Below are 27990 nucleotides of genomic sequence, written 5' to 3' on the forward strand. Positions count from 1 at the left end.
AATAGGACTGAGCTTCAGAGTCCCTGGCTTCCAATCTTCTCGAGAGGGGATTCCCTTGAGTCTCCGGAGCAACGTCGTTTTTGAGACCTTATAGTCTCTCGCTGCCGCTGCTACGGAGCGGCTGGCACCTGATCTGACAGCTGACATCGCAAGCAATAGACTCCCCTCTTTTAGGGACGATTGCACGCGTTTTGGTGTAGCCATTGCGTGTTGAAGTTGACGCGTTGTTGTGTTCAAAATTGTGGACCGCGTTGGGGTATGGACCGCGTTGGGGTTCCCCGCGTTAGGCAGACCGAAATTATGTAATAATACACACACGTGTGCCGGCGGTCAGTTGTAGTGCACAATAGACTACGCGGGGAAGAAGCGCACAAGAACTCACACCAAACAGCCTGCTGCAGTACTAGGTAGCTGACTGGAGAATCCTCATCAGTCCACATGTCCGCCTGATCCAGCCCTGGAGTCGAACGAATCTCCATTACCCACCTGCTCGAAGCCTCGCTGAGCCGCTGGAAGCACCGTCTACATTCGATCGAATCCTCAATGCTGCTTCAGTGCACAAGCATCAGTCTGCCTGCTTGAACAATTTCGGCTTTTTTGTCCCGTAACGTCATGGCAAGGTCCGTGCCGTGAAGCATTTCATCCTGCACGAATAGATCTGTCCTGCTAGCTCGTCCTGCCATTTCTTTGGGCGTGATCGGGTGGCACTACCTTTGACAGGGTGAAAGCAGTACACAATCTACCACCTGGAATCATACCTGTATGTGAGAGGCATCATTATGCGCTTCCATATGCAAGTGCCTTTCATGTCTTCTGAGCTGCGACGTTGCGCCGTTAGAGACTGATGGCCACCACTCATATGACAGCCGCCTCAAGTTACCCTCTGCTGACTCCATCGCACAAGCCGTCCGGACTCGAACCACTAAAGCGCTGACTGGTGGATCCTGAGCACGTAAGCCGATATTTCTGGCGATCCACTCCAACGAACGTATCAATCAGATCAACAATTGCTTTCGCTTGACGAGAAGGGATCTTTCATTCCAACTATCGCTCGCAATATCCAATCTATCTCGACTCACGTGATCGGACCAAATCATCTCTGAGTGGATTCTCCGAGATATTCGACTGCTGTCAAAGAAATAAACGTGCTGAGGTTCCCGCCAGCTACCACACCCAACCAGGCCCGACCACAGAATCAACTCAAGGTGCACCTGAGGGTCTACTATCGGCTACACTGGACTACGTGACTGGATGTAGCCACTTTGATAGCCCTTGGGAGTTACATGTTGTAGCTGCGATTCGAAGGTCTAGCGAAGCCGGCATGCTATGGCAACAGTCCCCTTTCGTATGTCGGGAGATGCCAGGAGATATACCTCTTCTTCCTCGTCATCCAGCAACCGTCTTGAAAATCGCCAACCACTGAGCACGACATTATGCCGTAACGGCCCACAGTGCCGCAAATATCAGGAGGGTACGTTTTCGAAATGCCGGATGATCAGCGATTCGGGCTGTGCTGCTGACACTCTGCACATAGGAACTTGTAACTTCAATCATGATTTCACAACATTGAACCAAGATATTCTTAGCATGTAAGTCTGATACAACTCATGTTCATAGAGATGTGCTGACTTGTGGAAGGTCCAAAAAGTCACTGACTGTCGAGTCGCCGGCCTTTTTGCCACGATCAGGCAACGTACAATCTGCAGCGGCAGTTGGAATAACGCCGAAAGCAGTAGCCGCGGCTGCCTTTACCCCACGAGGTTCAGGTAGAGAGCATCACGAAGTGGTACAAGAATTGTACGCGTTCTGACAAACTTTACAGGAACTGTAACCCCCGCCGTCATATCACACAATAAAGAGCCATCCGGGGACATGATGCATCAGCAGGCCTTTCAGCCGACTCAGGCATTTGCTGAGTTCATACCAGGACAAAACTTCCTGACAACCACGCCCCAGGTAGGAAATCACATCTCTTTCAATTGAAGTTGCGCTGACTTAAATGCAAGCTTGACGCACAGCTGCAAGCGCAAATCGGTGCCTACAATGACCCTTTCATGACACAATCGGCGCTGCATGGTCTGTCAACCGCGTCGGTACAGGTCAATCCATACGCACAAACAAACGCCGAGGCCGCAGCCCCACAATTCTATCAAGACGCTTCGAGTTACAAATATCCATTGAACTACCATCTCTACACACCCATTGGGCCGCAACGAGCAAACATCCTTCCCTATCAGCGAACTGCGGCGGACTTTTTCATTCCGGACGATCTCAGAGAAGATCTACAAAGGAAATCGGAAGCTGCGCTCCAGAGCTTTGCCAACAGCACACTTCCTCAGACTGTCGAATACTTCCATTCTCTGGTGGCACTTGACACGGGTCAGCAGAAAGGCGCAGCGACTTTTGGATATTCAAGCTGGGTCTATAAGGCTACCTCGTACCGGGATGGCCGCATCTATGCTTTGCGGCGCCTAGAGGGCTTCAAACTATCTAATGCACATGCCATTCGCTCTATTCAGGCGTGGAAGCGCATCATCAGCGCCAATTTGGTGCAGGTCCATGACGCTTTCACCGGACGATGGTTCGGGGACAGTTCACTCGTCGTCGTGACTGATTATCACCCCAGATCGCAGACACTGGCGGAAAAGTATTTTGCACCCGGCAGAAACGTACGCCTGCCATCTCAACATATCGAAGAAAGTGAGCTCTGGGCATATCTCGTCCAGTTGGCGAACGTTTTGAAGACGATCCACGAAGCTGGCCTTGCTGCACAAACGATTACGCCCTCCAAGATTCTTGTGACGTCCAAGGGCCGCATTCGACTCAACGGCTGCGGGATCTTCGACATTCTGAACTTCGAACAAAGACAAGCGCCCCACGAGTTGCAGCGAAATGATCTCACTAGTCTCGGCAGGCTGGTGCTCAGCATTGCAGCCCGTAGCATTAATGCAAATGCGAACACAACCCGATCACTGGAACAAGTGGGCAAGACGTATGGCGAGCGCCTTAAGACGTGTCTCCAGCGACTCGTGCTACAAACTTCCGCGACGCCTGGCGACCAGTCTGGCCAGTCAGGCGAGTTTACCGTACAGTCACTTTTGACCAACATCGCAGACAAGGTCATGAGCACCCTCGATAGTGCATTCGAGGAGAATGACCAGACCACAGCTGTTCTCATGCGCGAACTCGAGAATGGCCGGCTGGTCCGACTCCTAGCGAAGCTCAATATTATCCTAGAGCGGCCGGACACTAGCAGCACGCCTATTGCTAGCAACAACCCAGCGCTTCTGAACCAGCCCGGTTCTGCCTGGTCCGAGACGGGCGAGCGCTACTACCTCAAACTTTTCCGTGACTATGTCTTTCACCAGGTGGACCACGAAGGACGTCCAGTTCTCGATCTTGGCCACATCATCACCTGTTTGAATAAGCTGGATGCTGGGATCGAGGAGAAGATCCAGTTGGTCAGCCGAGACGAGCAACATGTCTGTGTCGTAAGTTACAAGGAGGTCAAGAGAGGCTTCGAGAGTGCCTGGCAGGAGATCCACAAGGCCGGGAACCCGACGAGGAAATAGGGTTCCCTCGATCGAATTCACGAGCCCTTGATGCATCGAGCAAAGAGCGAGACGTGTCTCGTTGCGCGCGCGAAATCGTGCTTGAACATTGGAACACACGGTGCAAACGACAATTATCAGATCGCCAGCGCCGGCGATCTCCTGTAGGTATCGCGGAATCATAGAGAAGGGGCTAAAGCTTTGAAGGTCGCCCTCGACTTGTGTGTAGACTCTTACTGTTGTCGTTGGATTTGGTCGCACTGCTTGCCATGGTACACTTTTCTGAGTACGCACACATACATAGCACACCTGCACACAAGAAATCATATATTTGAATTCTACCTTTTTCTTTTCCCACGATATATATTCCGCACTCGATGACCAGTCATTGAGACACCAACGCACGAGCCGACCAGTCAGCTGGCTCTCAAGTCCTTCGTTTGACGATGACACCAGCAGGTGTGATCAAACGACGCTCATGTGGACATTGATGATCTCGAGGGCTGCTATTACGCAAGGCGAGCTTAGCAAATACCAATGGCGCTGAATGTGGATGAACGATGCTGATTCTCTCTATTCTGATATCGGATAATCTTCCCTCCGGCCATTTCGACGTTCGATGTTGAGAATCTGCCCTTCGTGAATACCAGTGTTGGGCTTTCCAGTACGCTGGGTCTCCCGCTGCTTCGATGCGTTGAGCGCGAAAACATGCGAGGGCGTTGAAACGTCCTGCCGCTGACATGATGAAACTCTGTGTGATGGCAGTGGTGTGGCCGGCAGCCCAACACCTCGTGTTGGAAAACTTCGGACCTTGAGAGGGTCGTGTCTAGGTCACGTACGCAAGGTGGGTCTGATCACCCAAGTAGTCCCATTGAACGACAGAGCCAAATCTACTGTAGAGTGATCATACTGTATGTTGAATTTCTATGACTCATGATCTTCTCCTACTCTGATCTCACAAGCAACGACAAGGCGCTTCATCATCGGGCTAGAACGTGCCATGTGTCACTTCTTCTGATCGGATGACAATTTGATTGATGAAGGTGAAGACTTGGGACAAACCGTTGTTGATCGGGGACCGTCCGGATGGCGCTGGCGAGATGTGCCGGCTGATGACAGGCCCGTTCATACAGGGCGGACAGGGAGCAATGCCTCAACGCGAACCATTCGGGGACAGGTCCACCGTTCCTTACTGTCGCGTCGTTGAAAGATCGAAGACCCATGTTGACGCTGCCGCAGGACCAATTCGTTGTTTGGGTGATGTATGTCCGCGTGTGAGAGGCATGCCAGTGCATGCCTAGATACATGGCACACAGTGCTCAAGGCCGTGCATTGCAGAGCCTGAACCTAGTGCGATGGCGTGTATGCGTAGGGAGTACAGAGGTAAATGCACAGCAAAATGCTACATACATTGGAAAGTCCGTCCTTCAAGTAGATACTGTAGTATTACCTACGGGAAGAGATCGTGCCCACCTGGGCATGAAGGGCGGTCGGCGGACATGGTGCCAGCTTCGTCACATTGCACGCGCATGAGCACCCGCCAAACCATCTGGGCAGTTGCCAAAAAGAGGGCAAGCTTGCTTGCTCACTTGCCACCGGCGCTGTCCCCGTGGTCATCAGCCTTGATGAGATCGGGCTTATCATACAGATGCAGTATGGCATGTCGACAAACAAGGAAGGGAGAAACACAACCCTACACTACGATGAGAGCGACGGCGATGCGTCTGGAAAAGGTCGCCGTGCAGATACTCGAAGTGGAATGCCGCAAGCCTGCAGGCCACCTGCATCACGCACGAGGATTTTTTTGGGATAGCCGACCAGCAGCTTTGCAAACTTCAATCCGGTGTCCGGGAACTGCGCTGACCATGCAGCATTCTACTGAGAAGTTTGCCGTGCTTGTCTCTCCTTGATTTGTGTGCCCTTCTGCGGTGAGGCAAACAAACATCGGTGTCAGTCCCCTTGCCCTTCATCTTAATCGTGTCTCAGGAGGCTGAAGCGACCGGGCGCTGAGACATCGAAGAGAGGGCTTTCCCTGTGAGAGAAGCGAATGGCAAAGCCCTGTCCCACGAGTCAAGCCACAACGGGGAGATCGTCATTTGCGAAAGCAAAGTGACCGGCGTGCATGTATACAGGTACTACTATATAGTAGGTATGTACACAACCTGGGAGTTGTTCCCAGTGGCGAGCTCTCCAAGAGGCGGCAATGCGATTGTGCGGAGCAAGGTGGCAGTATCAGAATAGAGTAATAATGAAGAGCGTACGTCCTGAAGCACGCGAATGGATGCAGTTGGGATGATAAGCCATCGGACTGTGTATATTCGGACACAACGCCAGGGCGTCATTCTCACAGTGCTTTGAGTTACGTACAGAAATGTACAGTCTCGGCAGTACACAACTTGAGATGCGAAAAGAGGAGAAAGAAAAGCCAAATGTGAAGCAGGTTGCGGTGTGTGATGGCGAAACGCCGCCGCCGACAGGCAGGGCAAAGCGACGACGCCGTCTCCTGCAGCAAGCAATCCCGGCGCCATCCTCACCATTCCTCTCAGCGCCTGCATGGAGCGAGTTGGAGAGCTGGGATGAGAGGACCTGTGCACGGGCCGCAACGAACAATGGAAGATCTTGGATTCCCCGTCACACTGTCTTAATAATGTGGTGAGCTCCATGATATAGCTACCTAGGTATCCATAAATATGTGAATAATGAACAAAGCAAAAGAGCAGTTGGGCTATGATCATAAGGATTCTTACATTACGTTGGATGCACCACACCGCGACCACCTGCGATAATCGAAGGATCCCAGAAGGACGGAATGCTCGTCATTCGCACAAAGGCAGCGGCGGCGGGATCGACGGGAGCGGCGCCGTTGTGGTGTCGACGTGCATCCCGCAAGCAGGCCATCGAGGTCTGCAACAACTTTTGTGAATGGAAAAATACCACTCTGAAAGACCGTTCAGTTGTTGACAAAATTATGAAGCAGGAGACGCATGCACGGGCGGAGTGACTTTCTTCAACGACAAATACAAATGATGTCGCAGTCCCTCCGTCTCACGCGTCACAGATCTCAAACATGGGACACCCTTGCGAAACTAGGTAGGTGGATACCCGAGTCAAACACAGGATCACTTTCTCGTCACGTGGCGCCTGGAGAGAATTGTAGGGAAAGATGTCCAAGCACGCACGTCAATCAGTCATCAAGTGAAGCCGATCCGTCTGTTCCAATTGCAACGGTGCGACCGGATTGATAAACGTCAGATGGCAGTAATTGCCCGCTTCGAGACTGATGAGAAGTGCGGTTCGAGCACCTCTCGCCGAACAATGCTGGGGCGATGGGTGGGCGGTCGGCTGCGATCATGCGGACAGCACAGCACCTCGTCCACACAACGGCAATTGGATCAAGCGCTCATGGCAAATCTTGCCTCACTCATCTGATGACTTGTGTGGCATGTACAAGATTTTGGAGAGGACATGTCAAGTTCCGTCATTCCTGTATGAAGGCACACGGGACGTCTTTGTAGTGAACACCTGCAATCTGGTAAAGTGAAGAATGCCCACGAGTGGTACTGAAAGTACTAGTACATGATTGTGCCAGACGATGCCCGTGTTTGAGGATGGGTGGGAGCTCCTGTCCAGCACCGTCCGTCTGTATTATTGACCCGGGACACACACTTGTTGAGTGAATATGTGATTGTGCGTGCGTGCGCGATGAAAACAATTCCGCCCATCTCGTCCTTCAGACGACCGAGCAGCAAGCAATTGTATCAGCCCCAAAATAAAGCGAGAGTCCTCTGAAGGCTCGGGCTTGCGACACAATGCATTTTCGTGGTTGGCTGGCTGGCTCCGTGCCGGTTGTCGTCGTGCTTCGGCGGCGCTAGCCGTTTGGCACTGACGGCAGAACCTCGTGGTAGTGCGATGGCGGTCCACTCCACTACCGCTGTTGTCGCTGCTACAGCGCAGCAGCACGTACAGACCACTGTAGTTCTCGGGCGGTGTTCTCTCGCTCCAGCAGTAGATGCATCTTGTGTGCCATCGAAATGCCTCGCGGTCTGACCTCGCGGCTCGATTTTCCTTAGCAGCACCCACCGAGCTTGTCCTTTTCGACAATATCCTTCCTCGATCATATGCAATTAGACGTTCCCTTGCAGCACGTCAAGACTCTTCTCCGCCCTCCAATTCTGCTCAGGTCTTCTGCAATTCAGCTTCTCACCCGACGAACAATCTCGCCAGCAAGCCCGTCAGAACCAACACGACACCTCCAGGCTCTTACAACCGACGTCGCACCTTTTCCCACAATCAATACCACTCGAACAATCTCGCCCGTCGGCACGACCTTGAACGAGAACCGATAGTGAGTCCTGGGGCTTGTCCAAAACGCCAATCGACTGGTGAGCCACGTCATTATCCTCGGATTGAGCGCTTCAGTAGAGTGATCGGACATCAAGACTGGCCACGATACTAAGGCCAGTCAAAACCCGCAAGAGAAGATACAAGCACGATAAGTACGGCGCTGGCAACTGCGCCAGCCGTGCGGGAGCAATCCTCGTCGGATCTCTTGAAGTCAACGCATCGCAATGTCGACTCCGCAGACACTGATGCAGATATTACCACCACATCAACACTTAGACCATCAGCGGTATTTGCCCGCACCGCAAGATCGTCTATTACCGCCTCCACGACCATCGAGCAACCTCAGCAACAACTATCTCCACAATATACCTTCAAGGCCTTCGAGCAATCTCTCCGCTCGGCATTTGCCTCCACCGCGACCGGAGAGTGGCATGAGCAATCCTGCGTACAGCAAAACTCATAGTCAACCTCGAAGTGGTGCCGAGCACAATTACCACACTGGCCTCTCACAACATCAACACGACGAAAATCTAAGTCGAGCGAACAGCACATCGAGCCTCCAAACGCGGTACTTGCCGCCACCAACAACCTCAGCGTCGCGCGCCCCAGAACACATACCCGAACTCATGCCACCCGCGCATTCTCGCGACGTCCAGTCGTCACCACATGACAATGAGACTGCGACTGCTCGCAAGCGGAAAGAGCGCGGACCAGTCGATTGGGTTGCCTTCTATGGAGGCCGACCACCTGCCGAAATCATTGAAATTCATGATGATGACAGTCCAGCTCCGCCTGCCACTGTCCAACGACTGCCGCCCATGGCGACGAGCTCAAGTAACGCACAACATACAGACAAAAGAAGGCGGATAGCACGAGGGAGCAATGAAGCCGCATCATATAGCACGAGCGACACTATGCATTCATATTCAAATGGCAATTCCGCAGAAAGCTATCCCAACACTGCCGCTACCTCATTGACATCAACATCGAGCAGCAGCCGCCACGCAACCGCTCAAATAGGACATAAGCGGAAACGAACAGGCCGCCAAGCCGATGCAGATTTCTCTCGACAAGGCTATGCAGATGGTCTTAATCCTCAAGGTTATCTCGCCGAATATGGCGAATATATCCCACCTGCCAAACAGACCCGCAAGCAGAAGGAGGTCTATGTGCCATTGGTGGAAGAGGTATGTCGAAGATGCTATCACGTGCAATTCAAACGCTAATTTGACATGTTTCAGCGCCGAGTGCCCACAGAGCAGATTGACGACGAGGACGGTCATTACATCGTCCACGAAGGCAGCAAGCTGGGGCAATACTATACGATAGTGAAGCTTCTTGGTCAAGGAACTTTCGGAAAGGTCGTGTCAGCCATTGATGCACGGACTCGGAGAGAGGTCGCTGTCAAAATTATCCGGGCAGTGCCAAAGGTAGATTGATGACCTACCGGATTGCAGCTCAGGTCCGATCACTAATATCTTTCACAGTATCGTGATGCCAGTCGCATCGAATTACGGGTATTGCAGACCCTGAAAACCGCAGACGAATACAACCGGAATCGATGTATTCAACTTCGAGAATGCTTCGACTGGCGAGGCCATATTTGCATAGTGACGCCACTTCTGGGTCTTTCAGTTTTCGACTTCCTAAAAAGTGGAGGTTTCGTGCCATTTCCAGGATCACAAATTCAAGCCTTCGCCCGCCAATTACTCGGTTCCATCGCCTTTCTGCACGACCTCAACCTCATTCACACGGATCTCAAGCCGGAAAATATCCTGCTTCTCAGCCACGCCTACCAGACATTCACCTACAACCGGAACATCCCCTCCTCAAGTACTCTCACAGCACGCTCGGCCAAGTTCCGCCGAGTCTTGTTGAGTCCACGAATAAATCTGATTGATTTCGGAAGTGCCACCTTTGACGATGAGTACCACAGCTCGGTAGTCAGCACTCGGCACTATCGGGCTCCAGAGATCATCTTGGGAATTGGTAAGAATGAAAAAAGCAAACGAGTTTGACAAGGACGGATTATTGATTATTGATTATCGCATAGGCTGGAGTCACCCTATCGACATTTGGTCTTTGGGATGCATTTTGGTGGAATGCTGGACCGGTGATGCTCTGTTTCAGACCCACGATTGTGCAGAGCATCTTAGCATGATGCAGGTGCGTTTTGAACAAACGTATGCGCTTCTTAACATACCAGTTGCTGATAATTGGTGTTACAGGCGGTGACTGGCAAGGAGATAGACAAACACCTCATCCAGGAACTAAAGAAGATTACGAAACGAAACGACAAAACCAGTGCAGCTCGTTTTTTCAAAAACAACAAGCTCATCTACCCGAGTCCGGAAACTCCACGACAATCTAGGAAATTCGTGCGAGCGATGAAACGGCTCGAGGAGATTGTGCCCCCAACGTGTCGGTTCAACGAGCTATTTCTTGATCTTCTAAGAAAGATTTTCGTGTACGACCCCAAAAAGCGGATCACAGCTCGGGAGGCTCTTACACATCCTTGGTTCTCGGAGATCGTTCAGGACGACGGAACGGAGGCGACACGGATCCGATACGAGAAAGAAAGAAAGGAGCAAGAGCGGGAAAGGGAGCGGACTGAGGAGCAGGATGATGACGAAAACGACGATGAGCCAGACGACGAGGATGAGGGGAGGAGTTGGAACAAGCCGAGTTACCGAGCCCCAAGACCTGAAGAGCGATTAGCAACTGCAGATGACGGCCGTCGGTATAGCAAACCAGTTTACCGGGCCACAAGAAGATGATGGAGGAATGGGATGGATTGAGATTTGTGGTTGGCGCATGGGTGGTTTCATACTTTCGGCGGCACTCTCTTCTCGTTGTGGACTTCTTTTGGAATGGCGCACGTCCTCAGCATGTCTGAGTTGGAGATTCTTTTGATGGGCCATCGTTCAGATGCTTGGCATGATTTCTCTTATTTTATGGCACTCTCAATGCACTCTGAGGTGCAAAATGGGACAAGCGCAGCCTGCATTGACTTTCCTTTGGGACAGGACATATACACCGACCAGGCACACGTGCGCCCTCTGGCGCGAACGCGATCGAAACCGGCACGTGTGCTGGAGCGCTTTAATAATTGCTTTTCATGAATTCGGGATTACGAGGGAGGAGTAATCATTGTTTGGGATTCTGGGGGGTTTTATGCAACTTTATGTCGGTCACGAATTGGATGCACGATGGCATGCACTGTGCCGGAACGTTTATCTTTGTTCTTCAGAAGCGTCAAGTTTGAGAGCGGCATTGGTTTTTCTGTCTGTCTTCGTAACGGCTCGTATAGTCATGCACTACGTATGAATACATTCATGCCTAGTCGTGACCATTATTCATCGCCAGCAAGGTGGATCAGCTTCAAGCGAACCTTGATGTGTATTTTGTCGTGTATCCATATGTAGACAATATTCAGATCGGACAGAGCGATGGGCCAAGATTTCGCGCGGAATCGAACCGCATCCCACATCTGATCTCATCGGACGGACTTGTGGAGGGGTGCTCCGTACTGTGACAGAGGGTCTGTCTATTGTTCGTAGCAGACATTCAAGCTTGCGGGCAAGAATCCAAGTGAACAGCTGATTCACGATTGCGCCAAATCAGATTTCAACACTCAAAATGGCGAACCCAAGAATCGAAGAAGTCGACGATGACAATTTCGCCGACGATCCGGAAGAGATGGACTTAGATGCCTTCGACTTCGCGCGGCCGCAAAAAGGAAACCTAGGTCCCACGAGACCTGCCGACGGCGACGACGACGACGACGACGACGACGATGACGACGACGACGATGACGACGACGATGACGGCGCGACAGGATTGTCACCTCAGGATATGCAAAAACTCTTACAGAACTCACAAGCCGCGGGCAATCTTCCACGCTTTTCCGAGGCCGATCGCGAACGACTACAGCGCGAACAGCAAGCAGCGAGCAAGCACTTCCAATGCATATACCCTGTATACTTCGACAGCTCACGGAGTAGGGAGGACGGACGACGAGTGAGCAAAGGCGATGCAACCGCGAACCCATTGGCGCGAGATATCGTCGATGCGCTCCAGCATATCGGTCAGACAAAGGGCGTACCACTGCAGATTGTTTTCGAGCCTACCAAGACTCATCCGAAAGACTGGGCGAACCCGGGTCGCGTGAAGGTCCTGATCAAGAAAGACGGTGCACCTATCAGTTCTAAGATTCAAAACAGTACGTCTCTTCAATGCGCTCTCCCCGTATCCCGATTCTGGGGTTTGGAACGAGTAGATCACTGACAGATTCCCACTCGCAGAATCTTACCTCTACAAGTTGATCGCTGCATACCTCAAATCACATCCCACAACAACAGCGTCGCCGATGCGCTTCCGGATCCAGGGCATGCCCATGCCCAAGGACGGCAAGATCCTTCCACCCGCCATCCCTCGAGGATCCAAAATCGGCCAGATTCTCCCGCTTCATTCGCCGGCGTTATCCGGCGGCGGTGTGTCGGACAATTTCTTGCAGGATGTTATGAATGAGATGGGTGGGCAGTTGCCTCCAGGGATCAATCCGGATATGCTGAGTGCGCTTGGCGGCGGGATGGGTGGAATGGGCGGAATGGGAGGCGGCGGAGCTGGTGGGAGCGTCAAGAAAGTCAAAGAGAAGAAGAAGAAATGAGACATCGAGAGGTCTGTCAAATTTTATGCTGGAGGATGCATCGAAGAGGAACATTTTCATGGCCTCTTGCTGAGATGGCTCTCGTTGTACAGCGAATGACGCGGTACAAATCTTTGCGTCTACACCTGTGCAGCTTGCACAATGCTTTCAGCGTGGTCTAGTAAGTCAGGCGTACATGATCACGACCAGGGGGCTCGTCTTCATTCTGGACCGGTTTTGAGCATCTTGGAAGTCGGGATGGAAATATGGCGAACATGTAGGGATACGATAGTGCATCTATCCCGGAGATCGGGTACATCTCGTGTGGCATCGCCTCTGTCATTACCATGCAAGGGTTACGGTTGCAGACATTGGCCATTCTGTAGTTTTGTCTGGCGTGAAGGCGCATACATCTCGACAAGTCAAAAATACTCTTCATTCTGTTCCTATCGTGTAACAAGTTTAGCGGGGTACGTGACCCTACTGCTTGGTGTCCTTCATTCACTTCATTTCATCCCCTTCATTTCAACTTCTCCTTGTGCGAAACAAAACAGGAACAAGAAGCAAATGCCGCGACGCTCGTGGCGCGACGATGAGCCCCAAGACGTCTCGCCACCACCGCTCAAGAGGAAAAAGTTGTCTGAAGCACCCACCGAGCAACCGTCAGAGGCTGATGTTGTATCGTCCGACATAACTATATATAGCTGGAACATCAACGGCATTGCTCCGTTTGTGCAGGAAGAAATAACGAATTTCTTTATACCCAAGGTCGAGAACCAGGCACAGACGAGATTAGCACCTGTAAACGAGAGCCTCAAAGATGTCCTCCGACGATATCAATGGCCTACCATGCTACTGCTACAAGAAGTGAAGATAAAAGCAACAGATCTCTCCACACAGAGGGCTATCCAGCGGTCCTTAAGGACAAGGCGAGCCGATGCGGAGGGCGACGAACCTCCTTACATCGCCCACTTTTGCCTTCCTTCAGACCCGCATAACGCTCGTGGATTTGGCCGGAGGGTCTATGGCGTCTGCAGCATCATCCGCGAAGACTTCTTCGAGAAGGAGGTCGCGCGGGTGAGAAAAGTTGACTGGGACGCCGAAGGCCGCTTTTGCATCTGCGAAACTAAGGGTTCTCCAGCAGTGCCTAGATTGGCCATCATCAACGTTTATGCCCTCAATGGGACGGACAGTCCGTACAAGGATTCGAGGACGGGAGAGATCATTGGAACCAGGCACGATCGTAAGCTGGAAGTCCACAGAAAATTGCAAGAGGAATGTCGAATGCTTGAGGAGCAAGGGTTCGCAGTGGTCCTAGCGGGTGATATGAATGTTGCGAGATCCGCTCTCGACGGACATCCGAACCTACGCACCGTACCGCGGCAACACTGTCTCAACCGGGCGGATTTTGAGGCCAAATTTTTCGGTGGCGCTGAAGGAGCTGATCGTAGCACCGATGTTGGAGAGGAAGCGACGACATTAGCAAAGGAAGGGCATCCCTTAGGAATGATTGACACTTTCCGTACGCTGCATCCGACACGCAAAGGCTATACATATTATCCTCGAGGTGTCGTTTTTGGGTCAAGCTGCGACAGAGTTGACATGATTCTCATCTCAAAATCCATCGAGAACTGTCTGAAAGGCGCAGACATCAAGGAAACGCGTCGTGATCGAGGCACCAGTGATCATGTTCCACTTTCTGTCATGTTGAGGTTCAAGGAGACGTTGAAAAATTCGAACGATTGACCCAAGCATGCCCCAGCCATTGTCGCTCGAAACTTAAGGTCATGCCATTGGATACAGCAATGATGATAAGTTCACTCAGAAGGGGTCACCGTCCTATGCTCCGTGCTGCGCGACCACTGCGTCCACAATCGCCCGGAAAGCCTCGGTCTCTTCTTCGACCGTGCCACCACCAGCGGCATTGGACAAATTGATGCCGCCACCTACGTAGCAGGGAATCTTGAGTCTTCGTGCAAGGACTTTGGCTAGGCGAGTCGCGAAATCTAACGTAGACGGGACTGTATATAAGGCTGTGCTCATTGGCTGGGTAGGATTGTATCTCTGCAAGAGCTTAGCGATGGGCGTCAATGCGACATTTCTACCTTGGCAATCATACATCAGGCATAGCGTAGACGAAACTACCCAGCGGAGCAATGCCATCACCACTATCTATGGTGGTCGTTGCAACAAAGAGCAGGAGTGAGGTAGCGTAAGTGGTGAGGTGTAGGTTGATACGTGTGCCTGGACTTGAGGAAAGCTCTACAGCCAACTCCTTGTGATCGTTCACGTCATTCACAGGGATTCCGGTCACTGCCGCCATTGTTGTGATGAAGATGAAAGTGATGAAGTTGATGACATTGATTGAATTATCGTCAACTCATGTACAAGCCCTTTGCCAGAAGTCGTGGCACTTCATAGGTCAACGTACTTGTGACCTCTTTCCATACCTCGATGTTTCTACCGACTGAAGTGACGTACATTCTTTACTTTTTCAGAAAGTCGCGAGAATTGAACAGCGCAAGAATAATGGACTCTAGGTCCCATCAATGCTGATGCTTGAAATCTACTGCACGTTCAAGCACAACTCCTAGCCTAACTGGGCCAAACTTATTGACCTTTGGGCGTTGTCGCGATGGCTGTAGAACAGCAGAACACCGGAACACAAGAATATGGGTTTGACCCTTTGTCTGATCCACAGGAGGCGCGCATCCTATATGCCACCCTGGACTCCTTCCGGTATGACCACAAACCAACACACGGAGATTGATGCCGAATTCGCGGCTCATGAATCCGAATATCAACAGACAATATCGACGAGCCGCACACTACAACATTACCCACATCCGACGACAATCGTTCTATGCTTTACCATCAGCTCAAAATGATGTGCTATCGTCGCCACCCATCTCGATGCTGAAAACTTTTGCTGCAGTAGATCGAGCAATAGAAAGCAATGCTGAGATTGCTGAAGCAATCCTTGCCGTAGGTCTTCCTTCGTTCGGCATCGCAGCTGAGGATCATCGATGGAAAAACTGTGCAAGACCTAGCGATCTAGACAAAGCTCGCTCAACGATACGCCAAATGTATCGCGATTGGGCGTTTGAAGGATTGCCAGAGCGGCAAGCCGCTTTTGTTCCAATCATGTCAGCGCTCGAAAAGCATTTTTCGGATCTTGCTCCGAGTGAGCGGCACCAATGCAAGGTGCTTGTGCCGGGCGCAGGACTTGGTAGGCTTGTCTTTGAGCTTTGTGCAGCTGGCTGGACAGTCGAAGGCAATGAAATATCCTATCATCAGCTGATTGCCTCGAATTATATTCTCAATTTAGTCGGTGGTGCTGGCGCGCACAAGCTTCACCCGTGGGCTCTGAATTTCAGCAATCACAAGTCTCGAGCGCATCAACTACAAGCTGTTCGAATACCCGATGTCAATCCGGTTGAATATCTAGAGGAAGCTTCGACAAGATTGGCATCAGAGGTGCATTATAGCGATCGTATGACGATGACGGCAGGAGACTTCTGTGTGCTCTATCGTCAATCGGAGCATCGAGAACGCTTCAATGCCGTGACCACCTGCTTTTTCATCGATACTGCGCCGAATGTCATTAATTACATTGAGACCGTAAGGTTTTGCTTAGCAGCTGGTGGCATCTGGATCAACCTTGGGCCACTCCTGTGGCATTTTGAAAGCGGCCCTACTCCTGCCGAGATTGAAAAGCAATCAGGTAGGACGAAGAAAGGACCGCGGAAGGATGGTAATGTGGACATCGATGCAGGGATTGGCGAACCTGGATCGTTCGAACTCTGCAACGATGAAGTGCTTGCTCTTCTCGAGCACTACGGCTTCGATGTCATTGAGCACAGAGATGCTCCCCCGACTGGATATATCCAAGATTCTGCGAGCATGTTACACAATGTGTATCATCCGACTTTCTGGATCGCGAGAAAGCGATAATAGCTGTTCAGCTACTATGAGCTCGACATTTGCCTGTTGCATAAACGCTTCAAGGCGCGGTTGTGACGAAACGGGCACTTCCGCATACATCTGCGGAGGAAGCTTTGTGGCGCGTTGCCGGGAAGCCGGAATGCACATTACCCAGAGTCGAGAATTTTGAAGGTTGAGTCATGCAGGCCTGACGAATGTCGATGCGAATGAACTCACTCGTTTACTGCACGCCTGATGTCGGCTGGGGTCGGCACAAGAAAATACTCCGAAAAAGTCATCCACTGTGGGACGTTATCGACACGACAACTGCGGGCTGCTATTTACTGGATTATGTAGGCGACGCGAACCCCTCCGAAAGTCTTGTCCCCCTTGTCCCCCCAAAATTGGCTGGTACGTCAGAATTGCCCCGCATTCCGGGCAAAAGTTTGGTTGCCCAAAGAGATTCGCGTCGGCGTAGTTTGGCATTGAATTTTGCAGGCGAGTCATTCGGATCTGCAAGTGCTTAAGACTGATGAGTGATTACCTATCCCCTCAATAACATTCTCTTATTTTCCTCAATGAGTCAGATCTCTTGATTCAATCTTGGACACTAAACATTTGACGAACGAATCTCACTGTGCGAGACAACCTCAATACTTTCCCAACAGCCCGCGTCATTCGACTACCAAGCCCTGCACTCTCTGGAGAAACGCGACATTCGAGTCGCGACGTCAAGATGACCATGTTCGTCCGATATCGTCTACAGCGGTCGTTCATTGCAACTAATCACTTGCTCCAGGCTCAAAGATCCTTCGAAAAAGTACCGCAAATTCAAACCTCTCAACATCCCTGATCGTCAATGGCCTTCGAAGACAATCGACAAGGTTCCACGTTGGCTGGCGACCGACTTACGCGATGGCAATCAATCCTTGGTTGACCCCATGGACGGCGAGCAGAAATGGAATTACTTCAAGATGCTGGTGCGATTAGGGTACAAGGAGATTGAGATTTCATTTCCCGCGTCTGGAGCGACCGATTTCGACTTTACAAGGAGATTGGTGACGACGCCGGGCGTCGTGCCCGATGACGTCTGGTTGCAAGTCCTTTCGCCGTGCCGGAAAGAGCTGATCAAACGGACCGTGGAGAGCTTGCGCGGGGCGAAAAAGGCGATTCTACATCTCTACCTGGCTACAAGCCCGTGTTTCCAACAAATCGTCTTCGGCATGAACAATGAGCAAAGTCTTGCGCTTGCGGTCGAGTGTACAAAGTACGCACGATCGCTCACTAAGGACGACCCAAATTCCGGAGTAGAAGAATGGGCATACGAGTTCTCGCCTGAGACTTTTTCAGACTCAGATCCTGATTTCGTGGTGGAGGTCTGTGAGGCTGTCAAGGCTGCATGGGAGCCGTCAGTGGAGAACAAAATCATCTTCAACCTTCCAGCTACGGTTGAGATGAGCACACCAAACGTTTACGCTGATCAGATCGAGTACTTCTGTCGCCATATCTCGGAGCGGGACAAGATCGCCGTCTCCCTGCATCCACACAACGATCGAGGCTGCGCAGTGGCAGCGTCCGAACTTGCGCAAATGGCAGGGGCCGACAGGGTGGAGGGCACTCTCTTCGGTAATGGCGAGCGGACGGGAAATGTCGACCTTGTCACCCTCGGCTTAAATCTCTACACACAAGGCATCCATCCTGGCATCGACTTCTCAGATCTCAACAGTGTCATTGATGTTGTAGAGAAAAGCACAAAGATTCCTGTACATCCCCGCGCTCCCTATGGTGGCCAACTTGTCGTCTGCGCCTTTTCAGGATCTCATCAAGATGCGATCAAAAAGGGTTTCAATAAGCGGACGACTGAGGGTGCTGGTCACGAAGATCCGTGGGTCATGCCATATCTGCCACTTGATCCCCAGGACATTGGACGGACTTACGAAGCGGTTATTCGTGTCAACAGCCAGTCTGGCAAAGGTGGTGTCGCTTGGATTATTCAACGTACTCTTCAATTGGACCTCCCGCGTGGATTGCAAGTCGCGTTTTCCAGAATCATCCAGACCAAGACCGATCAGGTTGGCCGCGAGTTGCTCGCTAACGAGATCAAGGATCTCTTCGTGGATGCCTACCATTTGAATCGCAATCCTCGATTCGCCCTCATTGATTATGACATCACAAGCGAACGAACCGCCGATCCTACAGCACAGCCAGTCGAAGGAAAAACGGCCACGAATCGTAATCTTCGCCGGAAGTTCAAGGGTGTTATCGAAATTGACGGCCACGAGCATCATCTCGAAGGATCTGGAAATGGTGCTCTCTCCGCACTCGCGGACGCGCTCAAGAACTTGGGAATCGATTTGGACATCGTAGGTTACACAGAGCATGCTATCCAAGGTACCAGTCCATGGGGCCGTGAATCGCAGGCCGCCGCCTACATTGAGTGTACAGCGGCGGGCTCGAGTGAGAAAGTGTGGGGTGTCGGCATCCACGAGGATGTGGTGCAATCATCGTTGTTTGCTCTGCTTGGCGCAGCTTCTTCGGTAAGTGACCACTCTGTGCTATGACACATGCACACTTGGCGTAGCAACATGTCCTAACACATTTGCTGCAATCCAGTTCCTCTCCTCAAGGCCGTCGACGCCTATTCCATTCCGACCGAAACGCGGGAACACTTTCAGTATCACACATTCTCCGCTTGACGCCGTGGAAAATACCGAAGGCGCAGAGGGAACTCAAACTCCGGCGGTCGACCTCACAGACATCAAGGCAACTTTGAACGGAGCTCCATCAAGTGCGCCGGATGTAGCGACGTCGAATGTGCAAGCAACACCTGCCCAGGAGGAGGCGTCGACTGTGCAGGAATCAAAACCGTAAGAGTGATTCAACAAGAAAACTCTTCATCTGAAAATTCAATTCGTGGAGCGCGGGCATATATGTGTCCGGCGACCTACACAAAAGTTGTCCGCACAGGACGGAAGATATATAGATAACCCTGGTAGCCCTGATTACCTCATTTCACTAAAGAAAAATCATTCGTAATGTCATTATTTCTTTGAGGTGCGTATGTCCGTACTGCTGCGGTCGAGGCCTTCCAGTGCTTACAATCTACTGCGTGCCGACTTCTCCCGTCCGCCTGATGGCCGAAGTGCCTCGCTCACACGGCTCATGACCTCCACCAATTGCCGCTCTCTCAGGCGCGGCGTGATGACCTGCAGACTAAGCATGCTGCCCAAGTAGACGTTTCTGTCCACCTTGGTCCATAGCTCCCGATTACTTTGGTCCCACGGGTTGAGAGGTTTGGAGCCGCCAGGCAGTTCCTCAGCGAGATCCTCCTGCGTTAACGGTCGCACCGGGACTACGCCGGCGGGAAGGTCTAGGAGATTGAACGCGGCGGTGTAGTTTGGCGTTCCCCAGCGATCGATGGGAGCGACGGGATGCGGCATGACCGGACAGATGAGAGCATCAAGCGGCGAGCCGTCTGGGGATTTCCACAGCTCGAGGAACTTCTTCTGCAGCTCGGAGATAGCGCCTTTGGAGTCCCAGATCTCATTGATGGACTTCTGTTTCCTGCGGGTGAGACGTCCTTGTAGCCAAGGCGAGAGCGGCTCCCCTGTTGCCTCGAAATGGTCGAACCACGTGTTTGCGCCATCGAGAGAGACGATTCCGTTGAAGGTCTTGTTGGTGCGAGAGAGGACCTGCGTTGCATCGACTTCGACAATTTCGAAGTCCGAGATCGCCGCGCGAAGACTGGTTGCTACAGAGTTGAGAAAAGATTCTACTGGCGGTAATGGGCTGACGTGACCATCCGTCCGGATGATACCGACTCGAATGCGTCTCTTCGAGGTCCTGAGCGATACCTGCTGGGACCAGTCTTGAGGAAGCACATCTGGATCTGATGTATGAGTAGAAGCGTCGAGGACCACACGCAAGAACATCTCGCAACTTCGTAGACTTTGCGATAGAGGACCAGCAGTGGCCTCAATCATCAGCTTCGAGGACCCGGGTTTGTGCCCATTCTCTTGTCCTGCAAATGGGACACGACCATGCGACGGCTTGATGCCGAACAAGGCATTGCAGGCAGCAGGGATGCGAATACTGCCGCCGACGTCCGTTCCCACGCCCAGGATGCTACCTCTCAAAGCCAACAGAGCACCCTCGCCTCCACTCGAGCCGCCTGCTGTCAACTTGAGATTGGCCGGATTCAAGGTACGACCAAAGACATTGTTATGCGAGTCGAGCGCCATCATGCTTTGCGGCACATTGGTCTTGCAGTAAAGCACTGCGCCGAGACTGAGAAGGAGATCTACCAAAGCGGAATTCTCGCTCGCTGGCTTGAAACAGATGTTGGCCACGCCTACCGACGCATCGTAGCCCTTGACCTTAAAGGAGTCCTTGAGCGAAATGGGCAACCCATGAAGCGGTCCAATCGGCTTTCCTGTACGCGCCAGATGCGCATCAAGCTCCCGAGCTCTCGAAAGCGCATCGTCGAATAGAATTTCCGTCAGGCAGTTCGAGACTTGCTGAGCAATGGCAGCGCGTTTGCAGAACGCACGCGTTACGACTTCACTGCTGAAGTGAGCCTGTGCTAGTAGATCGACCAACGTGACAGCATCATAGTCCTCGGTGATCGCTAGTTCTTGAGGCTCGAGTAAGCCACATCGCCGTGGCACATGAAGCACGCTGTCACTGATGGGCTTGATGCTTTCTGCGGAAAGACGCCAGGCAGATGGGATTCTGCTGGAGCGCTCCTCGAGCTTTCGCGCCGAAATGTCTCTCCACGTATCAGGCATTCTTTGATTGTTAAGGGTTGCAGTGATGAGAATTATCTTGAGGATACCGTTGAGAGGCAATCAACGCTGGAAGGTTGACATCGCCGGCATACCATCAATCGCAAGTACCATTCATATCACTCTCGAGTCGTGACGAACTATTCATAACGCTTAGGGTTGCCTCCGCTGTTTTCAAGTTTCCACCCTACAAAATACTTTGCCTGTCTAGATGATTGGTATTAACCATGCAAACATCCCTGAGTGATGTGAATGACTTCGTGCTCACTACCCATGTCCTCTCTTTTCTCCATTGTTGGACCTGGTTTGCTCAGCGGCGGCATCACTACTCCATCAGTTCGATTTGGAGACACCGTCCTTCGCTGCATGTATGCAAGTCAAAGCTGACCCTGACCACGACTACGTGTTCCTCGTGTCGGATGAAAGGATCTACTGACTCGACATCTCTTGCTTTTACCCGTCGGCGACATTCACAGTTTCCGACAGACCATGTCACAGCTCCACCGATGAGCCATGTGATAATGCGATCACGCCAGTAGGATTGAGAGCTTGCCCCGGTCAAACAACGGATGTGGCAGCGGGGAAGCAAAACAACCTTGGGAGCTGGAGCTGTCCCTACCCAATACCGTCATCTGTGGATGGTAGCCGTGTTGCCCTCCGCCACTATAGAATATGAAGTCTAGAACGATAGAGACCGACATGCTCCTGCATATTGAACTCGATTCCATGTCGACTCGTCTCTCCGAACGTGGGAGACTAGCGATATCATTATAGTATGCATCAGTCATGTCTCTCGATGGTCGATGCGTGGCGCAAACGTGTGCTCGTCTTGTTGAGGGTGTCACGATCCGTCGCCAGGGGGAAAGATCTAATCAGGTCTTTTTTTGGGGACTGAACACGAGATTTACAGATTTCAGAATGATTCCTATGGACGTCATGCTCCGTTGCTCATAGCACCCGGCGACCCGAGAGGAGGACCATGCTCGCAGGAATGATCCTTGATGAGGCACTAGTAGGCATCGACGACGACGGAAGTTTAGAGCATCTACAGCACCGCAGATTACATTATTGTCACAGAGAGACGGGCTGTAACTCGAATCATTACATCTGTTCTTTCGGTACGACCACGTGCAGCTTGGTGAAATCATTTAAGTCGCATCTAACAAACTTGATGACGATGATGACTGATCTAAAGCCATTTCGCTCGTTCCTTCGTGACATGGCAATTAGCCGTCTTCGATATCTTCCACATCGTCAAGGTGGAAGTAGTCGTGGCGGGAAGTTATCAGCCACGGGATCGTCGCACGACTCGACTCAGAAGAAATGGGGTTACATCTCGAACGCATGGGGATCGCTGCAAGTTGCTGACCGACTGCACGTCCGATAGCGATTAATAGCGTGAAGATGGCCGCAAAGCCGCGTCGATTGGCTAACTTGATGCTGCAGTCATGTACGCCCAGATTGACCATGGTGGCAGGTGTTCTTGAATTCTCTGAAGCCGAAAATAGAACCCCTCACAACCGAATGGGCACATGCGCATGCAGTACCCTGAAATGCATCTGGATGATGAAGTCCGATCGTGGAATTTTTGTGTGACGGACCTTATGCCCTCTACAGTTTTCTAGGCACTGGAGGTGGACGCTTTAGTGCCTTCGGCAGGTTCCAGTGTGTGCGCGAGACGCACTCTCGCATCAGCCATAAAACGCACCGCGCCGACGGCCGCAGACGGCCAAGCGACGAGAGCACGCAGCGTCCACGCAAAGCCACCGTTCTTCCTTGGTGGAGAAGTGGAATACCTGGACAGTCTCGATATCGATCATTACTCTATCTTTGACGACCGAAAATTTAGATTAACCAGCTGCGAGGAACGAGCGCACCCGAATCAGGGTCGCCGACAAGACCTCGGTTTCAATGCAAATTCCATGGCACTGGGACAGCTATCTTTCTAGCCTGCCGAAGTTTTGCACGCCTGTGCCTAACCGATCAGTGTTCCAGCTCATCCAAATGTACGCGGCTAATTCACAGTGCCGTGAATGCAAAATCGCCGTTGGGTGATGCTACCTTCTCCACTCTGATATGATCACCAGTGACCCACCCAGGTTGGTGGGCACCATGAAACGTTCGCTCACGCGTAGCCTCTCGCCAAACCGTGGATTTCGAGGCCATGGACATGGGGGATGTCTGAAACACAATATGGTAACATGTGTGTATATGTGGCAGGTGCGTCTCCATATAGAGATGGCCGACGGCGAGCCATCGGAACCACCGCGAGCCAGGCGTGGGAGAGCTTGGAAGCCATCACAATACCTGCGTGTGACGTTCGTCGCGACGGGCCTGCAGTTGCCGACGTGGCGTTCATGAGTCTAGACACTTCCAAGGCGGGATAAAGACGCCAGCATCTCAATCGTTCCAGTCTAAAGACTCCAGTACACGCATCCTCGCTCCAGTGGCCTCATTGACCGCGGATCATGTATGAAAATTGATTCTTACCTAGGTAGGAGTGAAAACAGAGCGACGAGCTCAATCCCACTAAGCTCATCGAAGCAGGAATCCGATAATTCATGCATGCACCACCACATCTACAATACATAAGCGTATTGCTTGATGACCGTTCGTGGCATACCTAACGGTAAACAGAGCCAAGTTTTTCATGACTACATCTTGTCTTGACGGCCCGCTACCACTGCAATATGCATCCGTCCACGCTCCACAGACGCCGTGGGCGGCGAGTCGGCAGTTGCCGGCATGCCCTCGATTCTGCATTTGCACGTCATGTGCCGCAATGGGATTTTTTCCTCACACACTCGAGAGGCATTTCCCCTGCCCTCTCGTGCCTATATGTGTGTTAGCGCAACAGGCTCTCGGCGTTTGTCCATGGCCAAGTGCTCAGTGACCGACCATGGATCGCTTGCGAATACACGTGGGTAGGACATGTCAGGAAGTATACAACCCTTTCGTGCACCATGATGTGACGCCATACACCACACCGCCGCGCGTCGCCTCTCCTCCCAGTTTCTCGAGAAAGAATTGCCGCAGAGTGGCCAACGGACAAGACCGATGCCCGTCCGTGTAGTATCACCTAGGAATGCTGCGATGTAGATCAAGTGTTACGCTGATGCGTTGCGGACATGGCCTTGTCCCAAGGCCGTTTCGATGCGACCTACTCGTTTGGCCCCAGAACGCTCTTCAATTGGTGACTTTGATAATATAGCACGCGAAGATCGCACTGTAACTTTCCGAAATATGTGCCCTAGATGACACGACGACTATGTTGTCGGGCCTGCAGTGTAAATGTTGATGAGACGCAGAAGGGTGTGCGCGAGAGGTGCATATAGGACGATGCTGCTTCTCGTGTCCAGGCATCTCAAAATAGCTCTTGCAGATGCAACCGTGGTGTGCACGATGTCTCTTTGTGGCAAGGCTGTCGAGGAGCCTCCGGTGCAACGTCTCTGATTTGTCGAGAGCGTGTAGCCTCGTGCTAGTAGCGGCAACGGCCCGGACCAACCCCGAACCGAGTCAGCAGCGTCACATCGGACCGCCGCCGCTGACGACCGATTCTTTTTTGCCCGCTTGAACCCCGTATATTCTGGTGTACCAGATGGCGGACGGGATAACGAAGTGGAGGAGATCCCAGCCCGCGAATCCAGGAATTGGGGCAGACCGACCACTCCGACGTATGATTAGACGTTGTGAGACGTTGTGGGACCATAGTTGTATCTGCACTAAACATGATTAGGAGCCAGAGCGGTGTTGTGCGCCCGCTCATTAACGGCATGGCCATCGGATGCTTTGCCGGTAGTCATTTGCTAGATGCAGTATACTCATCCGGAGCATACAGTCAGACCGCACCGACCATTAAGCTGGCACGCTGCTATTCTCGATCGCTGACGGGCAGGTAGTTGTCGTAGGATGTGCGTGTGCGTGTGTGCGTGTTGGAAGGCGATCAACATGCGACGGACAGGTGATGTCAACCTGCAAGGAAACGTCGAAGCTTAGCCACCTGCGCCGATATGCTCGAGGGGTCGTCCGACCTCCGCATGCCCAGCGACATGTCATAGCCATCCCGGCAGATCCAATGCAATCTGATTTGTGCCTTGCTATGTTTAGCCGACGTGGGTACGCCGTCTTCCGACTAAGGCAGCGGCCTGATCGGACCATGTAAATGATGCTCGTACCCTGGACCGATGTCATAGCAAAGTCGACTTCGGAGCACCACTTCTCGATTTGCCGGGCAGGATTCACTATTCGCCCACGCAATAGCCAAAGCTTGTGCATTACTGGCTGTAACACACGATCAACCTGGCACCGTCCTACTCTAGCTCGACTAACGTCTATTTTGAGAGTTGGGTACCCATCGATACCACTGCCCTGGCATCACCTCTGCAACTATGTATATTGGCTCCGGACCCACGGAGACCGTCCAGACCAGCTTCATTCCAAAGACTCCAACTCCAAGTCATTGTTTGACGATCCACACTCGCTTGATTCACTCGTTTAATTGTGACCATTCCTCGACCATCCCGACATCCGTCTCCAACTCCTCATCTCGCCATTCTCATCAATAACGTGTACAATATCTAAACCTCACCACGACGAATATCTCCGGTGGCTTCGACATCGATACTGTTTCTTGAACCCAGCCCAGTATCGAGTGCCGCAGCATCGTTTCAACAAACCTCAACTCTAGTCCTTAGCAACTTCGGCTTTGGATTCGCCTTTAGCTGCCTTCCGCCCGGCTATTCATCTCATAACATACATATATCCTTTTCAACAGCCCCCATGTCCGGTCGCGGCGCAGGTCCATCACGGCGTAGCCATACCAAGAGCCGCAAGGGATGCAAAACTTGCAAACGCCGACACATTCGATGCGATGAGACATTCCCTCAGTGCAAAAATTGTGTCAAGCATATGGTCCGATGCGACTACCTCGAAAACACCGGGTCTGATACCGAAAGCGCGCAACACAGCCCAGAGCAACATGCTCTCAGCTTTTCACCAAGCACCGAGAGTAAGATTGAACAATGGCAAAGCACTGGCAGCTTTCCTTACCCGGATCTGCAAGTGTTTCCTCCGCCACCGACACAAGAGTATTCTAAGAATGAGTTGCGATTGATTCATCATCTGACCTCGGTCTCCAACGAACTTCGTTCGAAAGGCGTCTCAAATCTAACCACCTGGACAGAGAAGGTGCCCAAATTTCTGAGTTTGGCCGCAACATATCCATTCGTGATGCATGCACTGCTCTCATTCTCCGCAAATAACATAGCGTGGACCCGCTCCTCTAGCGAAACTCGGAATGTACAGATGCAGCATGGAACGATCGCACTCCGCGGTTTACATGAGGCTATAGGCAATTTCTCTCATGCCAACGCAGATGCCGCGCTCGCAACCTCGCTCCTGCTTCTCTGGCAAGCCACTGACTGGCAGAGCTGGTCTTCTCTGCGCAATGGAATACAATCTGTGCTGGTGAGGATGCAATCATGGACACACGACTCCATCTTCGCGGAGTTCATCAACGAGGAAGGCATGTTTGAGGGACACGACGATGTGTCTCAACAAGCGGCGCCGTTGGCGCCTGCTGAGAGAAGTGCCACCCTGCAAACACTTCTGTCTGCTTTGCAACGTCTCCAGGCCTTCTTTGTCGACAACGAGGCTGAATTGCACTGGATCAGCCAGCTGACCTCGTACGTGGAGAGTTTACACTCCTCGGTGCCGGCCCGGACGCCCGAGGAGCAATTTGCGCACCTATATCTCCTCCGCAAATGGCTATTTTGGGTCCCAGCGTTGCTTCTTCAACGACCGTCTGGCCAGGGACCTGCGATGCTTACCCTAGCGTATTTCTACTCGACGGCCCTTGTGCTAGAGCCTCTGTTCCCAGCTCTGGGTCCTGCTTTCTGTGCAAGGAGCGCTCTCGTGCCACTGGAGAACATCATCAATATCACAGATGCCATGCACTCGCAGTATGGTGCGGACAATTCCTCGCAAGAGATCATCTCGCTCATGCAATTTCCCTGCCACTCTGCTCTTCTCTTCCGCACCCAGCATATGTTGGACGACCAGTCACAATCTCAGCACTCCTACGCTCACTCGCAAGTACAGACTACTCCAGGCTTGCTCGACGAAACAAGTATGCTTGATTTCAACTCAAGTGTGCTCGATTACACAGGACTCGAGAATCACAATTCGGCTTATGCGTCTGATTCGATGCAGTATGGCATGGCTTCCACAAACTTCAATCACTCGTACCTACAAGTACCTTCTTCACTTCCTACACAGCAGCTAGCATTGCCAGACTTCACCCACGGAGCACAGAATTGGGGCACAGTCCCGTCACCTGGCTTTCCACCGCGGGCATTCGCAGCTGAAGCCGCCGATGCTGCACTCTACGACGACTACAACGATGGACACGATGTCATGCACGATATGCTGCGCGGTGATCAATTCGGGTGCGTACCTCCGGCTCCGATCTGGACCTGAACCTCCACGACGGACTTCAAGATATCATCCTTCATCCACCTGCACCTTTTACAATCGTCTCCCGACGGCAGTCGAACAACGTCGTGCAAGAATCGAAGCTCACACTCCTTCAGGCAATGAGAAATTCCATCCGCGTATAATGCGAAAGGCCGAATTATCTTGGCCATCGCATATTGATACAGCTCCTGCTCACCGCCGAATCGGTTGAGTCTTCGGCGGAACGTCCGCAAAAGCCAGGATTTGTCAGTCATGAAGGAACACC

General features: G+C 52.1%; 10 protein-coding genes across 10 annotated transcripts; 8 read left to right on the plus strand and 2 right to left on the minus strand.

Annotated features, from left to right (window-relative positions):
• Nucleotides 1–1736: 1736 nt before the first annotated feature.
• On the plus strand, nucleotides 1737–3775 carry K489DRAFT_59913 (uncharacterized protein). The gene is made up of 3 exons (XM_033608749.1): nucleotides 1737–1766; nucleotides 1823–1956; nucleotides 2019–3775. Exons 2-3 carry the CDS (start codon nucleotides 1873–1875, stop codon nucleotides 3570–3572), a joined length of 1638 nt encoding a protein of 545 aa, XP_033456875.1. The 5' UTR covers nucleotides 1737–1766; nucleotides 1823–1872; the 3' UTR covers nucleotides 3573–3775.
• An 845-nt stretch (nucleotides 3776–4620) lies between these two features.
• K489DRAFT_59940 (uncharacterized protein) lies at nucleotides 4621–5691 on the plus strand. Its single transcript, XM_033608750.1, has one exon. The coding sequence runs from the start codon at nucleotides 4907–4909 to the stop codon at nucleotides 5459–5461; it is 555 nt and encodes a 184-aa protein (XP_033456876.1). The 5' UTR covers nucleotides 4621–4906; the 3' UTR covers nucleotides 5462–5691.
• A 2428-nt stretch (nucleotides 5692–8119) lies between these two features.
• On the plus strand, nucleotides 8120–10808 carry K489DRAFT_396215 (kinase-like protein; the record flags this gene model as incomplete). Its single annotated transcript, XM_033606872.1, has 9 exons — nucleotides 8120–8340; nucleotides 8371–8545; nucleotides 8573–8729; nucleotides 8766–9082; nucleotides 9137–9325; nucleotides 9383–9884; nucleotides 9949–10061; nucleotides 10124–10565; nucleotides 10642–10808. 9 exons carry the CDS (start codon nucleotides 8120–8122, stop codon nucleotides 10806–10808), a joined length of 2283 nt encoding a protein of 760 aa, XP_033456877.1.
• A 627-nt stretch (nucleotides 10809–11435) lies between these two features.
• On the plus strand, nucleotides 11436–13020 carry K489DRAFT_383404 (signal recognition particle, SRP19 subunit). Its single transcript, XM_033605596.1, has 2 exons — nucleotides 11436–12117; nucleotides 12200–13020. Exons 1-2 carry the CDS (start codon nucleotides 11535–11537, stop codon nucleotides 12562–12564), a joined length of 948 nt encoding a protein of 315 aa, XP_033456878.1. The 5' UTR covers nucleotides 11436–11534; the 3' UTR covers nucleotides 12565–13020.
• A 90-nt stretch (nucleotides 13021–13110) lies between these two features.
• Nucleotides 13111–14289, plus strand: K489DRAFT_325215 (DNase I-like protein; the record flags this gene model as incomplete). The annotated part of the gene is made up of 2 exons (XM_033601816.1): nucleotides 13111–13969; nucleotides 14027–14289. The coding sequence occupies 2 exons, from the start codon at nucleotides 13111–13113 to the stop codon at nucleotides 14287–14289; spliced, it is 1122 nt and encodes a 373-aa protein (XP_033456879.1).
• A 93-nt stretch (nucleotides 14290–14382) lies between these two features.
• Nucleotides 14383–14866, minus strand: K489DRAFT_325212 (uncharacterized protein; the record flags this gene model as incomplete). Its single annotated transcript, XM_033601815.1, has 2 exons — nucleotides 14383–14607; nucleotides 14663–14866. 2 exons carry the CDS (start codon nucleotides 14864–14866, stop codon nucleotides 14383–14385), a joined length of 429 nt encoding a protein of 142 aa, XP_033456880.1.
• A 312-nt stretch (nucleotides 14867–15178) lies between these two features.
• On the plus strand, nucleotides 15179–16497 carry K489DRAFT_325038 (N2227-domain-containing protein; the record flags this gene model as incomplete). The annotated part of the gene is made up of 2 exons (XM_033601803.1): nucleotides 15179–15282; nucleotides 15351–16497. The coding sequence occupies 2 exons, from the start codon at nucleotides 15179–15181 to the stop codon at nucleotides 16495–16497; spliced, it is 1251 nt and encodes a 416-aa protein (XP_033456881.1).
• A 706-nt stretch (nucleotides 16498–17203) lies between these two features.
• On the plus strand, nucleotides 17204–19338 carry K489DRAFT_412533 (2-isopropylmalate synthase; the record flags this gene model as incomplete). The annotated part of the gene is made up of 3 exons (XM_033607936.1): nucleotides 17204–17211; nucleotides 17267–19004; nucleotides 19081–19338. 3 exons carry the CDS (start codon nucleotides 17204–17206, stop codon nucleotides 19336–19338), a joined length of 2004 nt encoding a protein of 667 aa, XP_033456882.1.
• A 224-nt stretch (nucleotides 19339–19562) lies between these two features.
• Nucleotides 19563–21254, minus strand: K489DRAFT_325122 (amidase; the record flags this gene model as incomplete). The annotated part of the gene is made up of 1 exon (XM_033601811.1): nucleotides 19563–21254. The coding sequence occupies one exon, from the start codon at nucleotides 21252–21254 to the stop codon at nucleotides 19563–19565; it is 1692 nt and encodes a 563-aa protein (XP_033456883.1).
• Nucleotides 21255–25890: 4636 nt separating this feature from the next.
• K489DRAFT_60136 (uncharacterized protein) lies at nucleotides 25891–27914 on the plus strand. Its single transcript, XM_033608752.1, has 2 exons — nucleotides 25891–26259; nucleotides 26314–27914. Exons 1-2 carry the CDS (start codon nucleotides 26031–26033, stop codon nucleotides 27726–27728), a joined length of 1644 nt encoding a protein of 547 aa, XP_033456884.1. The 5' UTR covers nucleotides 25891–26030; the 3' UTR covers nucleotides 27729–27914.
• Nucleotides 27915–27990: the final 76 nt, after the last annotated feature.

Source organism: Dissoconium aciculare, assembly GCF_010015565.1.
Source record: "Dissoconium aciculare CBS 342.82 unplaced genomic scaffold K489scaffold_12, whole genome shotgun sequence".
In the NCBI taxonomy this organism is placed as follows: domain Eukaryota; kingdom Fungi; phylum Ascomycota; class Dothideomycetes; order Mycosphaerellales; family Dissoconiaceae; genus Dissoconium; species Dissoconium aciculare.

What these genes read in the sequence shown, in the direction of transcription:
- K489DRAFT_59913 (XM_033608749.1), top strand. Translation starts at nt 1,873, where the DNA reads ATGATGCATCAGCAGGCCTTTCAGCCGACTCAGGCATTTGCTGAGTTC. An exon ending in TCCTGACAACCACGCCCCAG is followed by an intron (nt 1,957 to 2,018) that starts GTAGGAAATCAC and finishes CTTGACGCACAG; the next exon opens with CTGCAAGCGCAAATCGGTGC.
- K489DRAFT_59940 (XM_033608750.1), top strand. Translation starts at nt 4,907, where the DNA reads ATGGCGTGTATGCGTAGGGAGTACAGAGGTAAATGCACAGCAAAATGC.
- K489DRAFT_383404 (XM_033605596.1), top strand. Translation starts at nt 11,535, where the DNA reads ATGGCGAACCCAAGAATCGAAGAAGTCGACGATGACAATTTCGCCGAC. An exon ending in CAGTTCTAAGATTCAAAACA is followed by an intron (nt 12,118 to 12,199) that starts GTACGTCTCTTC and finishes TCCCACTCGCAG; the next exon opens with AATCTTACCTCTACAAGTTG.
- K489DRAFT_60136 (XM_033608752.1), top strand. Translation starts at nt 26,031, where the DNA reads ATGTCCGGTCGCGGCGCAGGTCCATCACGGCGTAGCCATACCAAGAGC. An exon ending in CTTTTCACCAAGCACCGAGA is followed by an intron (nt 26,260 to 26,313) that starts GTAAGATTGAAC and finishes CGGATCTGCAAG; the next exon opens with TGTTTCCTCCGCCACCGACA.